The 16,854-nt window shown below is 49.1% G+C and overlaps 1 protein-coding gene across 1 annotated transcript in view; it reads right to left on the reverse strand.

Moving 5' to 3' along the window:
* Positions 1 to 4,149: 4,149 nt before the first annotated feature.
* The window catches only part of AGTRAP (angiotensin II receptor associated protein), a 28,154-nt gene continuing 15,449 nt past the window's right edge, over positions 4,150 to 16,854 (reverse strand). Inside the window, exons 4-5 of the mRNA XM_068238756.1 lie at positions 10,150 to 10,366; positions 4,150 to 6,669 (exon numbers count right to left, since the gene is read on the reverse strand). Coding sequence (XP_068094857.1) covers positions 6,572 to 6,669; positions 10,150 to 10,366 — 315 coding nt within the window. The 3' untranslated portion in view covers positions 4,150 to 6,571. The remainder of the gene's footprint in view (positions 6,670 to 10,149; positions 10,367 to 16,854) is intronic.

The following is a 16,854-nucleotide window of genomic DNA, read 5'->3' on the forward strand; positions in this document are numbered from 1 at the left end:
TACTCCGCACATTATCCCAGCAGAAAGGGTCGTGGTCATCATACTCCGCACATTATCCCAGCAGGAAGAGGCGTGGTCATCATACTCCGCATATTATCCCGGCAGCAAGGGATGTGGTCATCATACTCCACACATTATCCTGGCAGGAAGAGGTGTGGTCATCATACTCCACACATTATCCTGGCAGGAAGAGGCGTGGTCATCATACTCTGCACATTATCCCAGCAAGAAGAGGCGTGGTCATCATACTCCGCACATTATCCCAGCAGAAAGGGTCGTGGTCATCATACTCCGCACATTATCCCAGCAGGAAGAGGCGTGGTCATCATACTCCACACATTATCCTGGCAGGAAGAGGCGTGGTCATCATACTCCGCATATTATCCCGGCAGCAAGGGATGTGGTCATCATACTCCACACATTATCCTGGCAGGAAGAGGTGTGGTCATCATACTCCGCATATTACCCCGGCAGGAAGAGGCGTGGTCATCATACTCCGCACATTATCCCAGCAGGAAGAGGCGTGGTCATCATACTCCGCACATTATCCCAGCAGGAAGAGGCGTGGTCATCATACTCCGCATATTATCCCGGCAGCAAGGGGTGTGGTCATCATACTCCACACATTACCCCAGCAGGAAGAGGCGTGGTCATCATACTCCGCACATTATCCCGGCAGCAAGAGGGGTGGTCCTCATACTCCGCACATTATCCTGGCAGGAAGAGGCGTAGTCATCATACTCCACACATTATCCTGGCAGGAAGAGGCGTGGTCATCATACTCTGCACATTATCCCAGCAGAAAGGTGCGTGGTCATCATACTCCGCACATTATCCAAGCAGGAAGAGGCGTGGTCATCATACTCCGCACATTATCCTGGCAGGAAGAGGTGTGGTCATCATTCTCCGCACATTATCCCGGCAGCAAGAGGGGTGGTCCTCATACTCCGCACATTATCCTGGCAGGAAGAGGCGTGGTCATCACACTCCACACATCCTGGCAGGAAGAGGCTGGGTCATCATACTCTGCACATTATCCCAGCAGGAAGAGGCGTGGTCATCATACTCCGCACATTATCCCAGCAGAAAGGGGCGTGGTTATCATACTCCGCACATCGCAGAAAGAAGGGGCGTGGTCAGCACACATTATCTGCAATGACATCATGACAGCCGAAGGTGGACCACAGACACCAGCAGCCCCTCCTCAAGCGACAGATCGATTCTGCAGGATCCTCACAGCGCCAAGAAATGCTTATTCTGTGAAACGTTAAACCCTCATTAAATATTTACACCCCGAGAAACTGAATATTCACACAAAATCCTGCACAATCCGGCAGTGTGACAGAATGACCAGACAGGAGGACAAAGATCTCTGTACAGCACTACGGAATATGCTGGCGCTATATAAATCCATTATTTTAGCTCTTACAGCAAATATACTACACACAATGCAGCAGTATGAGGGAGAATGGATAGATGCTGCAGAGCACCAGGTGATCCTGACTAGTGACCAGGAACGGTTCTAGACTTTCTGCTGCCTGAGGCAGACTTATGAGGATGCCCCCTCCGCTCCCCCCCCCCCCCCCCCCCCGATTTGGATGACCGCACAGCACCTGACAATTTACTCTACTTCATTTAATGTTCTCACATGACATGCTGCAGCTCAGCACAATAGCACACTGGCTGGGAGTCTTGTTCTCCTAATCTGACTGCATGCTGTTAGTGTAAACACAGTACAAAAATGCTGCCCCTGTAATCTCTGCGCCTGATGCAAGTGTTTCACCTTGCCTCATGAGAGAACCGGCCCTGCTAGTGTGTACGAGAGATATCGGTGTGTGAGACTTGGGTGCAGGATACAGCCGGCAGGAGCCTTCCTGACTAATTATATGCACACAGAGTCTGAGCCCTTGTTACTTATTCTCCAATGTTCAGTAGGAGACTGCAGACTCTGCTGGGAACACTCTGGAATGGATGTTTCTGCTATACACAGAGTAGGCTGACATAAGGCTTCTTGTCACTCATCTTGTAGATGAACTGACAGGAATCACTGCAGGAGGACTGAGAAAGATAGAGGTCACTGGGTAATCTGAAAAGCAGTAAGAATCTCAGGCCTGTTTCCTCGCCTCCTGCCTCTCTGGTTTCCTCCCCTCCTGCCTCTCTGGTTTCCTCCCCTCCCGCCTCTTCGGTTTCCTCCCCTCCCGCCTCTTCGGTTTCCTCACCTCCCGCCTCTTCGGTTTCCTCACCTCCCGCCTCTTCGGTTTCCTCCCCTCCTGCCTCTTCGGTTTCCTCACTTCCTGCCTCTTCGGTTTCCTCCCCTCCTTTCTCTTCGGTTTCCTTCCCTCCTTTCTCTTCGGTTTCCTCCCCTCCTGCCTCTCTGGTTTCCTCCCCTCCTGCCTCTTCGGTTTCCTCACTTCCTGCCTCTTCGGTTTCCTCCCCTCCTGCCTCTTCGGTTTCCTCACTTCCTGCCTCTTCGGTTTCCTCACTTCCTGCCTCTTCGGTTTCCTCACTTCCTGCCTCTCAGACATCTGAGGCTTTACTGCGAACACTGCTGGTCTGGGGAGAAAGAAGTGCACATCTGACAGCTATTCTAACGCCTCCCATTCCACAAATAAAGGTCTCAATTTATTGCTGTATTTCTACATCCTCAAATTAACATTCCAAAATACAAACGTGTAAGATTGTGTCTAAAGCTCCACACAAACCTGGGATAAATATCACCCAAGTTATCTTTAGTGATGGTGTCAGGTGACTGTTTAGCCGGCAGTGTGTATGGGTGTGCTATGGAGCGGGATGTGCAGGAGAAGCCCCATTACATCAGCATTTGTTGAAGTAAAGAATTGGATAAAGAAATGCGCACTTTAAAAACCTCCCGACTACCAGGGCTGTAACACCGGTGGTGCGGATGTACGAGGGCTGTAACGCAGGTGGTGCGGAGGTACGAGGGCTGTAACGCAGGTGGTGCGGAGGTACGAGGGCTGTAACAGGTGGTGGGGATGTATGAGGGCTGTAACGCAGGTGGTGCGGAGGTACGAGGGGTGTAACGCAGGTGGTGCGGGGGTACGAGGGCTGTAACGCAGGTGGTGCGAATTAATGAGGGCTGTAACGCAAGTGGTGGGGAGGTACGAGGGCTGTAACACCGGTGGTGCGAATTAATGAGGGCTGTAACGAAAGTGGTGTGGAACTACCAGGGCTGTAACACCGGTGGTGCGGAGGTACGAGGGCTGTAACGCAGGCGGTGCGGAGGTACGAGGGCTGTAACACAGGCGGTGCGGAGGTACGAGGGCTGTAACACAGGCGGTGCGGAGGTACGAGGGCTGTAACGCAGGCGGTGCGGAGGTACGAGGGCTGTAACGCAGGCGGTGCGGAGGTACGAGGGCTGTAACGCAGGCGGTGCGGAGGTACGAGGGCTGTAACGCAGGCGGTGCGGAGGTACGAGGGCTGTAACGCAGGCGGTGCGGAGGTATGAGGGCTGTAACGCAGGCGGTGGGGAGGTACGAGGGCTGTAACGCAGGCGGTGCGGAGGTACGAGGGCTGTAACGCAGGCGGTGCGGAAGAACGAGGGCTGTAACGCAGGCGGTGCGGAAGTACGAGGGCTGTAACGCAGGTGGTGGGGAGGTATGAGGGCTGTAACGCAGGTGGTGGGGAGGTACAAGGGCTGTAACGCAGGTGGTGGGGAGGTACAAGGGCTGTAACGCAGGTGGTGGGGAGGTACGAGGGCTGTAACGCAGGTGGGGTGAATTAATGAGGGCTGTAACGCAGGCGGTGCAGACGTACAGAAACACCTGATATGCTGCATGCTTTTTCAGGGGCTGTGGCTGAAGTATTAGAGGCAGAGGATCAGCAGAATAGCCAGGCAACTGGTATTGCTTAACAGGAAATATGGCAGCTTCCATATCCCTCTCACTTCAGTTGTCCTTTAAAGTTTCACACAAAGGAGTTTTTCTGGCATGGATGGCGTCTTGTGGACGGCTGGTGATGTAAGATCTTCCCAGAGGCTTCTGATGTCACAGTACATTGTCACCTGAAGCAATCATGAATCTTCATTCTGGGCGTGTCCATAGTGTAATCGCATCTGATTGGACGGGAGTCTAGGAGGGGATGAACATGCGGGTTCACAATGAATGATGCCAATTATCACACAACTAAACATTATTCCAGTAAACAGAATTTATTATCCTTAAAAGGCACCAAATATATTATATTTTTCTTTACCAAACAAGGAATGCTTCTTTATAATACAAACAGTAACACAAAACATGTAAAGGCAGCTGAAAAAGGACTTTACATACAATCCTGAGTAAGGCACAAAGAGGAAGAAGTTACAAAAGCAAAGCAATGCAATTTCTGCCAAGTGCTAACTACCATTCCAGAGTTACCAGTGACATCAATGAGGGTGTGGCCTATACCAATACTAGCGACCAGTGACATCACTGACGGGGCGGCCTATCCCATCACTAGAGACCTGTGAAATCACTGAGGAGGTGGCCTACCCCAACACTAGAGACCAGTGACATCAATGTGGGGGCGGCCTATCAGAACCCTAGAGACCAGTGACATCACTGAGGGGAGCGGCCTATACCAACACTAGAGACCAGTGACATCACTGAGGGGGCGGCCTATCCAAACACTAGAGACCAGTGACATCAATGTGGGGGCGGCCTATCAGAACCCTAGAGACCAGTGACATCACTGAGGGGAGCGGCCTATACCAACACTAGAGACCAGTGACATCACTGAGGGGGCGGCCTATCCCAACACTAGAGACCAGTGACAACACATTAACAAGAAATTCAGAAGCATTTCGCGATGTACGGGTCTTTCATAAGACGTATTAGGCAACAGGAAACAATGAATGAGCAGCATATTAGGTCTTATGTAGGAGGTGGGGAATGGCCAGTCCGTTTCCATGGCTTGGTAAAGGGTCGTATCACCCCTCTGTATACCCTGCAGACCAGGCTGCGCTTTGCATAGAAGTCCTCGGACAGGTGCAAGTAAAGGTTTTGCAGTGATCGGGATCTTGCTGGTTGGTTGTCTCTGTTCATCCAAGGAGTGGCCTGCTGCAGCATCATCCAATGACAGGAGAGAGCCTAAGACCGCAAGAAAATCTGGTTACACCACAGATGGAGTGTAGCAGCTGGATGCTAAATAATCAGCCCCCCCATGGAAAGTCCACCTCTACCGACAGACCACCACTTATGTCTTGTAAAGACTTCTAACAGCCACCAGCCCCAGAAAGCAGACTGTGTCTCTGGGTAAAGTATATGACTTATTCCTGTATGCTCATTGGAGATCCTCCAGAGATGAGTACATTTGAAATCGGCGCCGGTAGACTTGGGCGCAGGATACAGCGGTATATAGCTGATCCTGCTTCTGCACAAGTCCGGGCCGATTTAATTACTATTCCCCCTCCAGGCCGACATGGATAGTGGGGGAATGAAATAATTCGGCTTCCAGCGATTGCTGGAGGCCGAATTATTATGTTTTTAAGCAACCTCGGCTCTGTCTTCTGATGGCGCCGCCGTTACTCACTGAGCGCTTCAATAGGAGTGATTCCTATTGTAGTCTATGGAGGCGCCGGCTGCGCCCAAATCTAGCAGCGCTGAAAAGCACTGCTCCGCCTCCAGGACCCCTCAGGACAGAAACGAGACCCTCTAGAGAAGAGTATGGAGTCCATGAGAACCAGGTAGCAGTGTAAGACAGAGGCGATCATAAAGCTGAATGTGCTTCATTTAAATAAGGCGAAATAACGTGGCTCTGATGGCAAGGCTACACCCAATCCATCCAGTTTCCGTGCTGGCTCTGACGGGCAAGGCCACGCCCAATCCCTCTGCTTCAGTGCTGGCTCTGATGGCAAGGCCACACCCAATCCATCCGGTTCAGTGCTGGCTCTGACAGGCAAGGCCACACCCAATCCATCTGGTTCAGTGCTGGCTCTGACAGGCAAGGCCACGCCCAATCCATCTGGTTCTGTGCAGGCTCTGACGTGCAAGGCCACACCCAATCCATCTGGTTCAGTACTGCTCCGACAGGCAAGGCCACGCCCAATCCATCTGGTTCTGTGCTGGCTCTGACGTGCAAGGCCACACCCAATCCATCTGGTTCAGTACTGCTCCGACAGGCAAGGCCACGCCCAATCCATCTGGTTCTGTGCTGGCTCTGACGTGCAAGGCCACACCCAATCCATCTGGTTCAGTACTGCTCCGACAGGCAAGGCCACACCCAATCCATCTGGTTCAGTGCTGGCTCTGACGGACAGGGCAGACAGAGCGGCATAATATATACAGATTACGTGGCGTGTCATGGAGGCAAGGCGGAATATTATATACATTTTACTCCTCAATAACGAACAACATAAAAGACACCCAACAGATCAGAGCAATGAATTCCACAAACAAATCACATTTCAGGGCTTATTGCGGCACTTATTTCATCAGATATATACACAGATTATTATAAACAGGCAGTTCGGTCATTGACAATTGCCAGTCATCACCAGCGGCAGGACGCGGCCGTTACAATCCACCGCCGTCCGCCATCTTCAGCAGCCGATGCACATCTGCTGGACAAACACTCAGTACCGAGATGGCATCTTGTTGTCCGGATCGGGAGGAGCCTCTGCGTGGTCGATTGTCTGGTATGTGCTGCGATCCCGCGGCGCACTGAGAAATCCTGAGGAACATAAACAAATAATCAATATTAGAACAAGCCTATGAGGAAGCGGCATTACCGCGCGACTCAGGAGGACCGAAAAAGACAACACAGTCTACAAGAATCTGATTGTGACTTCACTACTCTGACACACGACAGATCCAAATACATTTATCTACAACCACCTGTGGTATCTGGATCCTATACCCTGCCCATGCCTAGAATCCCACAACCACCCGTCCCACGCTAATGCTATACCCTGCCCATGCCTAGAATCCTACAACCACCCCTCCCATGCTAATGCTATACCCTGCCCATGCCTAGAATCCCACAACCCCCCCTCCCATGCTAATGCTATACCCTGCCCATGCCTGGAATCCCACGCTAATGCTATACCCTGCCCATGCCCATCATAGGATATTGATCCAGGTTTTAATCGATGTATTTGTTTTGGGGGGGGTCGTGAACCAAGCATCCCCTGGCATTGTTTTTCTTTATTTCCCCTAGTGTTCTCCATACCTGTTGCCTGATGAAGTGGGATAGTGACCCGTGAAATGCGTTGCATACTTGGAGCTTCCTAATAACTGGTTATTGCTATTTTAGTGTTCTTTGTCTGGTTCTTTTCTACCAGAGGGAGGTGAGTCCATCAACTTCCACCTTTTTAAACGGATTTTAACCATTTTACTATTGTTTGGCGCCTCTGTTATACCTGTCTTGCGATTAATGCTATACCCTGCCCATGCCTAGAATCCTACAACCACCCTCCCACGCTAACGCTATACCCTGCCCATGCCTAGAATCCTACAACCATCCCTCCCACGCTAACGCTATACCCTGCCCATGCCTAGAATCCCACAACCCCCCCTCCCACGCTAATGCTATACCCTGCCCATGCCTAGAATCCCACAACCCCACCTCCCACGCTAATGCTATACCCTGCCCATGCCTAGAATCCTACAACCACCCCTCCCATGCTAATGCTATACCCTGCCCATGCCTAGAATCCTACAACCACCCCTCCCACGCTAACGCTATACCCTGCCCATGCCTAGAATTCCACAACCCCCCCTCCCACGCTAATGCTATACCCTGCCCATGCCTAGAATCCCACAACCCCCCCTCCCATGCTAATGCTATACCCTGCCCATGCCTAGAATCCCACAACCCCACCTCCCATGCTAATGCTATACCCTGCCCATGCCTAGAATCCCACAACCCCCCCTCCCATGCTAATGCTATACCCCGCCCATGCCTAGAATCCTACAACCACCCCTCCCACGCTAACGCTATACCCTGCCCATGCCTAGAATCCCACAACCCCACCTCCCACGCTAATGCTATACCCTGCCCATGCCTAGAATCCCACAACCCCCCCTCCCATGCTGATGCTATACCCCGCCCATGCCTAGAATCCTACAACCACCCCTCCCACGCTAACGCTATACCCTGCCCATGTCTAGAATCCTACAACCACCCCTCCCACGCTAACGCTATACCCTGCCCATGTCTAGAATCCTACAACCACCCCTCCCACGCTAATGCTATACCCTGCCCATGCCTAGAATCCTACAACCACCCCTCCCACGCTAACACTATACCCCGCCCATGCCTAGAATCCTACAACCACCCCTCCCACGCTAATGCTATACCCTGCCCATGCCTAGAATCCCACAACCACCCGTCCCACGCTAATGCTATACCCTGCCCATGCCTAGAATCCCACAACCACCCGTTCCAAGCTAAGGCTTTGCCAATGCTAAATGTATCTGGTCCTGCTAATAACGCTTTATTAAATTGGATTTTGAAACACAGCACAACCAGACTATTTACATAAGTGATCATATAAGTCAGCATTACTTCCATGAATTGGGTTTCTGGGCTGAATACAATAAGTTTGCTGGAGAGGTTCCAAGTATAACCCCCTCTCCTCAATGGGCTTCTGGAGCAGCAGAAACGCTCCACCTTACCCGGTCCGGAGAGCACAAGTTCTGCTGGAGGAGGAATAGTGGTCAGGTTATTAATGCACCAATCCCACCAATCCTATCCTCCATCCATGATTCACTCCAGGCCACGCACGGCAATCCCACCAATTCACCACATACTCCTATCCTCTATCCCTGATGTTGGGGTGAAATGCAGAGCTCTGGTGTGACAGATGTTGGGGTGATATGCCGGGCTCTGGTGTGAGATGTTGGGGTGATATGCCGGGCTGTGGTGTGAGATGTTGGGGTGATATGCCGGGCTCTGGTGTGACAGATGTTGGGGTGATATGCCGGGCTCTGGTGTGACAGATGTTGGGGTGATATGCCGGGCTCTGGTGTGACAGATGTTGGGGTGATATGCCGGGCTCTGGTGTGACAGATGTTGGGGTGATATGCCAGGCTCTGGTGTGACAGATGTTGGGGTGATATGCCAGGCTCTGGTGTGACAGATGTTGGGGTGATATGCCAGGCTCTGGTGTGACAGATGTTGGGGTGATATGCCAGGCTCTGGTGTGACAGATGTTGGGGTGATATGCCAGGCTCTGGTGTGACAGATGTTGGGGTGATATGCCGGGCTCTGGTGTGACAGATGTTGGGGTGATATGCCGGGCTCTGGTGTGACAGATGTGGGGGTGATATGCCGGGCTCTGGTGTGACAGATGTGGGGGTGATATGCCGGGCTCTGGTGTGACAGATGTGGGGGTGATATGCCGGGCTCTGGTGTGACAGATGTGGGGGTGATATGCCGGGCTCTGGTGTGACAGATGTTGGGGTGATATGTGGGGCTCTGGTGTGAGAGATGTTATGGTGATATGCGGGGCTCTGGTGTGACAGATGTTGGGGTGATATGCCGGGCTCTGGTGTGAGATGTTGGGGTGATATGCCGGGCTGTGGTGTGACAGATGTTGGGGTGATATGCCGGGCTCTGGTGTGAGATGTTGGGGTGATATGCCGGGCTGTGGTGTGAGATGTTGGGGTGATATGCCGGGCTGTGGTGTGAGAGATGTTGGGGTGATATGCCGGGCTCTGGTGTGACAGATGTTGGGGTGATATGCCGGGCTCTGGTGTGACAGATGTTGGGGTGATATGCCGGGCTGTGGTGTGACAGATGTTGGGGTGATATGCCGGGCTGTAGTGTGTGACAGATGTTGGGGTGATATGCCGGGCTCTGGTGACAGATGTTGGGGTGATATGCAGGAATCTGGTGAGAGGATCAGGAGACAGATCTCCAGCACAGGTGATTACCAGAGATCTCCAGTAGCAGAGTTGGAGAGGAAGTGTGGCGATCCCCAGTAGCAGAGTTGGAGAGGGGGTGTGGTTATCAGCAGAGTTGGAGAGGGGGTGTGGTTATCAGCAGAGTTGGAGAGGGTGTGTGGTTATCAGCAGAGTTGGAGAGGGGGTGTGGTTATCAGCAGAGTTGGAGAGGGGGTGTGGTTATCAGCAGAGTTGGAGAGGGGGTGTGGTGATCAGCAGAGTCCTCCAGTAGCAGAGTTGTAGATATGACATGAGGTTCACTCACCCAGGCTGAGGTTGCACTCCCCTCCGCGCTCCACATACATGTGGTATGTGAAGAAACTTGACAACGGCTTCAGCAATAGACTCAGGATGGCCATCCCTCCACTGAAGCGGAACAGATCTCTTCTAGAATCTTTTTCAGTTACTGCTTCAAAAGCAGCAAAGTACAAGGCGAGGATAAGGATGTCCAACACCACCGTGCTTATCAGGCCGGCCAGGAACTGCAAATTAAGCCAACAGTCAGTGGGCATCTGCTAGAGAGGTACCCTGACAGCCCAATCTCCCCTCTGCAGGTGCATGCCACGCCCATACCATGCATTCCACGCCACCACTGTGAATTCAATGCCCACACTGTGCATACCACACCCCCACAGGGCATGTCACACCCACACCATGCATGCCACGCCTCCACAGGGCACACCACATCCACACCATGCATGCCACACCCACACCATATCCCCATCAGGCATGCCACACACCCCACAAGGCATGCTACACCCACACCATATCCCCATCAGGCATGCCACACCCCCACAAGGCATGCCACACCCACACCATACCCCCAGAGTACATGCCATGCCCACACAGTGCACAGGAATGGGAATGCGTAGCGAATAATCAACCGGAATCAATGAGATGCTGATGGTCATTCCCAAAAGAAAGTACATACACAGATTTACACTACTTCCTCTGTCCTGTTCAGTGACATCTAGCGGCCAAAAAATATTACACACGTGAAATTAAAGTAATTAAAGCGGAATGAAACCCAGCATTTCTTTGCTCTAAAAAATTATTTACAGCATATTATATACAACCAGCATTTTTTCGTTTTACTAGAACAGCATTGAAAGGGTTACACACAGGACTAGAAAATTCAGTGCAGAGAAATCCGGACGCATCCGAAGTTTAGATAATGTTATCTTGTGTTTACTTAATTGTATCAAGTGAGGAATGTGACATTATCTGACTGTGCAGGAGCTGGAGGCCATAGACAGACACTGAAAGCATTTCTGCCTCCAATACATAATGAATAAAGTGGCATATAAACAGTAGGAAAACAGGTTTTTATTGAATATTAGGTCAGGGTTTTATACCGCTTTAAAAAAAAAAAATCCCCCATTAATTTTAAACCCCTTACTCCCCCCTCCACTATAGTTACCAAAACGTACCATTTGTTTAAAAAAAATGTGATACCATAAAAAAAAAAAAAAAAAAAAAGTTAAAAAAAATCATAGTTACGTTAGGGACTCAGCATTTTTTATATGTATGTCATGAGGGTTTATTACTGTTCATTTAGTAAATAAAGGCTTTTAATTTATTGACTGGACAGAAAAAAAAACCACACCTTTATTTCCAAAGAATATAATATTAACATACATTGTACTAGGAACATAATTTAAAGGTTGTTATACCCGGGACTAAACGGGCAAATAAAATGTGTGGGTTTAATTTATAGTAGCATTGCCTATTTTAATACTATAGGGGATGGAATAGGAGAAATGGTGTATTTCTTTAAAAAAAAAATTCTTGGTTTTTACCTATAAAATGCATAGAAAATACTTAATGAAAAAAAAAAATCACCCTGAAAAAGCCTAATTTGTGGCAAAAAAAAAAAAAAACAAGGTATAGGTCATTTTGTCGTGATAAGTAATAATAAAGCTATTGGTGAATGAAGGGAGCACTGACAGCTGAAAATTGCTCTGGTCCGTAAAGGTAAGTGTGAACTAGTTAAAAAATAGTGGTCAAATCACAGCAAAATAGCCGCGACCGCAATTTTTAGAAAAATCACCATCGTAGCACGTTTTCCATTATTTTAATGCAAATCAGTGGAAGTGTTTTTTTTTTTTAAATGAAATCGACCGGAAAAATGCTCTGTGTTGTGTCTCTAACCTTAGAGGTATACAGGTAGTAGACAATCGCTGTTAGGTTTGATGTTTTCTGAATCACAGTTGAACTTTTTATTGCACATTTTTCGTGTAGTTTTCATGGTTTTTCAGTTGCTCCCCTTTTTCACTTGCCTGATGAAGCGGCTGCAGGCCAGTGAAACATGTTGCAGCATTGTTGGAGTGATTAATACATTTTTATTTTGAGTTGGAAGAAACATACTGAGTCTCCAATGAGGAAGTAAGTCCACCAACCAGTTTGGCACCTCTATTTTGACAATACTCTAGCGTTTTTCACTCTGTGGATGGATGTCACCCCCGTAATGATATATGCAGTGTGATGGTATACAGGACATGGAAGCCATCTTGTGTGACCTTATGGCGAATCCATCTTGTCTATGTTCTGTATGCTGAATGTGTGAAGTACTAGCCTATGTAAATTCGATTAAAATTCACTTACCTGGTTCTTCTACCAGCCCCCTGCAGCCACCCTGTGCCCTCGACGTCACAGATCGATCCTCCGGTCCCCCACTGCCACTAAGTTTCATTCTTGCCAGCTCAGCCATGTGGATGGCCACTGCGCCTGGGCAGCCCTGGCCACACGTGTCCTTGATTACGTTCCCGCCGCTGGGAGAATCCTGTACATGAGCAAAATGAGAATATCTTGTTTGGCGCAGGACGCTCCCGGCAACAAAAGCGTAATCAAGGACGCACGTGGCCGGGGCCGCCAATCGCAGTGGCCATCGACAGGCTAGTGGGCGAGAACGAAACTGACTCACTGCGGGGGACCGGCGCAGGAACAGAGCGGCTGCAAAGGGCTGGTAGAAGCCCCAGGTGAGTGAAACTTACCTTATACAGTTCTGATGTAATATTACTGGTAATGCCGGGACAGCCGTGGTTCTGACGTAATATTACTGGTAATCCCGGGACAGCCGTGGTTCTGATGTAATATTACCGGTAATGCCGGGACAGCCGTGGTTCTGATGTAATATTACTGGTAATGCCGGGACAGCCATGGTTCTGATGTTATATTACTAGTAATGCCGGGAAAAGCCGTGGTTTTGTCATATTACTGGTAATGCCCGGACAGCCATGGTTGTGATGTAATATTACCAGTAATGCAGGGACAGCCGTGGTTCTGATGTAATATTACCAGTAATGCCGGGACCACCGTGGCTCTGATGTAATATTACCAGTAATGCCGGGACCGCCGTGGCTCTGATGTAACATTACTGATAATGCTGGGACAGCCGTGGATCTGATCTAATATTACTGGCAATGCTGGGACAGCCGTGGATCTGATCTAATATTACTGGTAATGCTGGGACAGCCGTGGTTCTGATGTAATATTACTGGTAATGCCGGGACAGCCGTGGTTCTGATCTAATATTACTGGTAATGCTGGGACAGCCGTGGTTCTGATGTAATATTACTGGTAATGCCAGGACAGCCGTGGTTCTGATGTAATATTACTGGTAATGCCGGGAAAGCCGTGGTTCTGATCTAATATTAGTGGTAATGACGGGACAGCCGTGGTTCTGATGTAATATTACTGGTAATGCCGGGACAGCCGTGGATCTGATCTAATATTACTGGTAATGCCAGGACAGCCGTGGTTCTGATGTAATATTACTGGTAATGCCAGGACAGCCGTGGTTCTGATGTAATATTACTGGTAATGCCAGGACAGCCGTGGTTCTGATGTAATATTACTGGTAATGCCGGGAAAGCCGTGGTTCTGATCTAATATTAGTGGTAATGACGGGACAGCCGTGGTTCTGATGTAATATTACTGGTAATGCCAGGACAGCCGTGGTTCTCATGTAATATTACTGGTAATGCCGGAAAAAGCCATGGCTCTGATTTAACATTACTGGTAATGACGGGACAGCCGTGGTTCTGATGTAATATTACTGGTAATGCCGGGACAGCCATGGTTCTGATGTAATATTACTGGTGATGCCAGGACAGCCGTGGTTCTGATGTAAAATTACTGGTAATGCCGGGACAGCCGTGGTTCTGATGTAATATTACTTGGTAATGCCGGGAAAAGCTGTGGTTCTGTCATATTACTGGTAATGCCGGGACAGACGTGGTTCTGATGTAATATTACTGGTAATGTCGGGACAGCCGTGGTTCTGATCTAATATTACTGGTAATGCCGAGACAGCCGTGGTTCTGATCTAATATTACTGGTAATGCCCGGACAGCCATGGTTGTGATGTAATATTACCGGTAATGCCGGGACAGCCATGTTCTGATGTAATATTACCAGTAATGCAGGGACAGCCGTGGTTCTGATCTAATATTACTGGTAATGCTGGGACAGCCATGGTTCTGATGAAATATTACTGGTAATGCCGGGACAGCCGTGGTTCTGATGTTATATTACTGGTAATGCCGGGACAGCCGTGGCTTTGATGTAACATTACTGGTAATGCCGGGACAGCCGTGGTTCTGATGTAATATTAGTGGTAATGCTAGGACAACCATGGTTCTGATGAAATATTACATGTAATGCCGGGACAGCCGTGGTTCTGATGTAACATTACTGGTAAGCCTGGGACAGCCGTGGTTCTGATGTAATATTACTGGTAATGTCGGGACAGCAGTGGTTCTAATGTTATATTACTGGTAATGACGGGACAGCCGTGGTTCTGATGTAATATTACTGGTAATGCCGGGACAGCCGTGGCTCTGATGTAATATTAGTGGTAATGACGGTACAGCCGTGGTTCTGATGTATTACTGGTAATGCTGGGACGGCAGTGGTTCTGATGTAATTACTGGTAATGCTGGGACGGCCGTGGTTCTGATGTAATATTACTGGTAATGCCGGGACAGCCATGGCTCTGATGTAATATTACTGGTAATGCCGGGAAAGCCGTGGTTCTGATCTAATATTACTGGTAATGCCGGGACAGCCGTGGTTCTGATGTAATATTACTGGTAATGACGGGACAGCTGTGGTTCTGATGTAATATTACTGGTAATGCCGGGACAGCCGTGGTTCTGATGTTATATTACTAGTAATGCCGGGAAAAGCCGTGGTTCTGTCATATTACTGGTAATGCCTGGACAGCCATGGTTGTGATGTAATATTACCAGTAATGCCGGGACCACCGTGGCTATGATGTAACATTACTGATAATGCTGGGACAGCCGTGGATCTGATCTAATATTACTGGTAATGCTGGGACAGCCGTGGATCTGATCTAATATTACTGGTAATGCTCGGACAGCCGTGGTTTTGATGTAATATTACTGGTAATGCCAGGACAGCCGTGGTTCAGATGTAATATTACTGGTAATGCCGGGACAGCCGTGGTTCTGATCTAATATTAGTGGTAATGACGGGACAGCCGTGGTTCTGATGTAATATTACTGGTAATGCCCAGACAGCCATGGTTGTGATGTAATATTACCGGTAATGCCGGGACAGCCATGGTTCTGATGAAATATTACCGGTAATGCAGGGACAGCCATGGTTCTGATCTAATATTACCGGTAATGCAGGGACAGCCGTGGTTCTGATCTAATATTACTGGTAATGCTGGGAGAGCCTTGGTTCTGATGAAATATTACTGGTAATGCCAGGACAGCCGTGGTTCTGATGTAATATTACTGGTAATGCCGGGACAGCCGTGGTTCTGATGTAATATTACTGGTAATGCCGGGACAGCCGTGGTTCTGATGTAATATTACTGGTAATGCCGGGACAGCCGTGGTTCTGATGTAATATTACTGGTAATGCCGGGACAGCCGTGGTTCTGATGTTATATTACTAGTAATGCCGGGAAAAGCCGTGGTTCTGTCATATTACTGGTAATGCCCGGACAGCCATGGTTGTGATGTAATAATACCAGTAATGCAGGGACCACCGTGGCTCTGATGTAACATTACTGATAATGCTGGGACAGCCGTGGATCTGATCTAATATTACTGGTAATGCTGGGACAGCCGTGGTTCTGATGTTATATTACTGGTAATGCCGGGACAGCCGTGGCTTTGATGTAACATTACTGGTAATGCCGGGACAGCCGTGGTTCTGATGTAATATTAGTGGTAATGCTAGGACAACCATGGTTCTGATGAAATATTACATGTAATGCCGGGACAGCCGTGGTTCTGATGTAACATTACTGGTAAGCCTGGGACAGCCGTGGTTCTGATGTAATATTACTGGTAATGTCGGGACAGCAGTGGTTCTAATGTTATATTACTGGTAATGACGGGACAGCCGTGGTTCTGATGTAATATTACTGGTAATGCCGGGACAGCCGTGGCTCTGATGTAATATTAGTGGTAATGACGGTACAGCCGTGGTTCTGATGTATTACTGGTAATGCTGGGACGGCAGTGGTTCTGATGTAATTACTGGTAATGCTGGGACGGCCGTGGTTCTGATGTAATATTACTGGTAATGCCGGGACAGCCATGGCTCTGATGTAATATTACTGGTAATGCCGGGAAAGCCGTGGTTCTGATCTAATATTACTGGTAATGCCGGGACAGCCGTGGTTCTGATGTTATATTACTAGTAATGCCGGGAAAAGCCGTGGTTCTGTCATATTACTGGTAATGCCTGGACAGCCATGGTTGTGATGTAATATTACCAGTAATGCCGGGACCACCGTGGCTATGATGTAACATTACTGATAATGCTGGGACAGCCGTGGATCTGATCTAATATTACTGGTAATGCTGGGACAGCCGTGGATCTGATCTAATATTACTGGTAATGCTCGGACAGCCGTGGTTTTGATGTAATATTACTGGTAATGCTGGGACAGCCGTGGATCTGATCTAATATTACTGGTAATGCT

This window comes from Hyperolius riggenbachi, chromosome 6 (genome assembly GCF_040937935.1).
Source record: "Hyperolius riggenbachi isolate aHypRig1 chromosome 6, aHypRig1.pri, whole genome shotgun sequence".
Classification (NCBI taxonomy): domain Eukaryota; kingdom Metazoa; phylum Chordata; class Amphibia; order Anura; family Hyperoliidae; genus Hyperolius; species Hyperolius riggenbachi.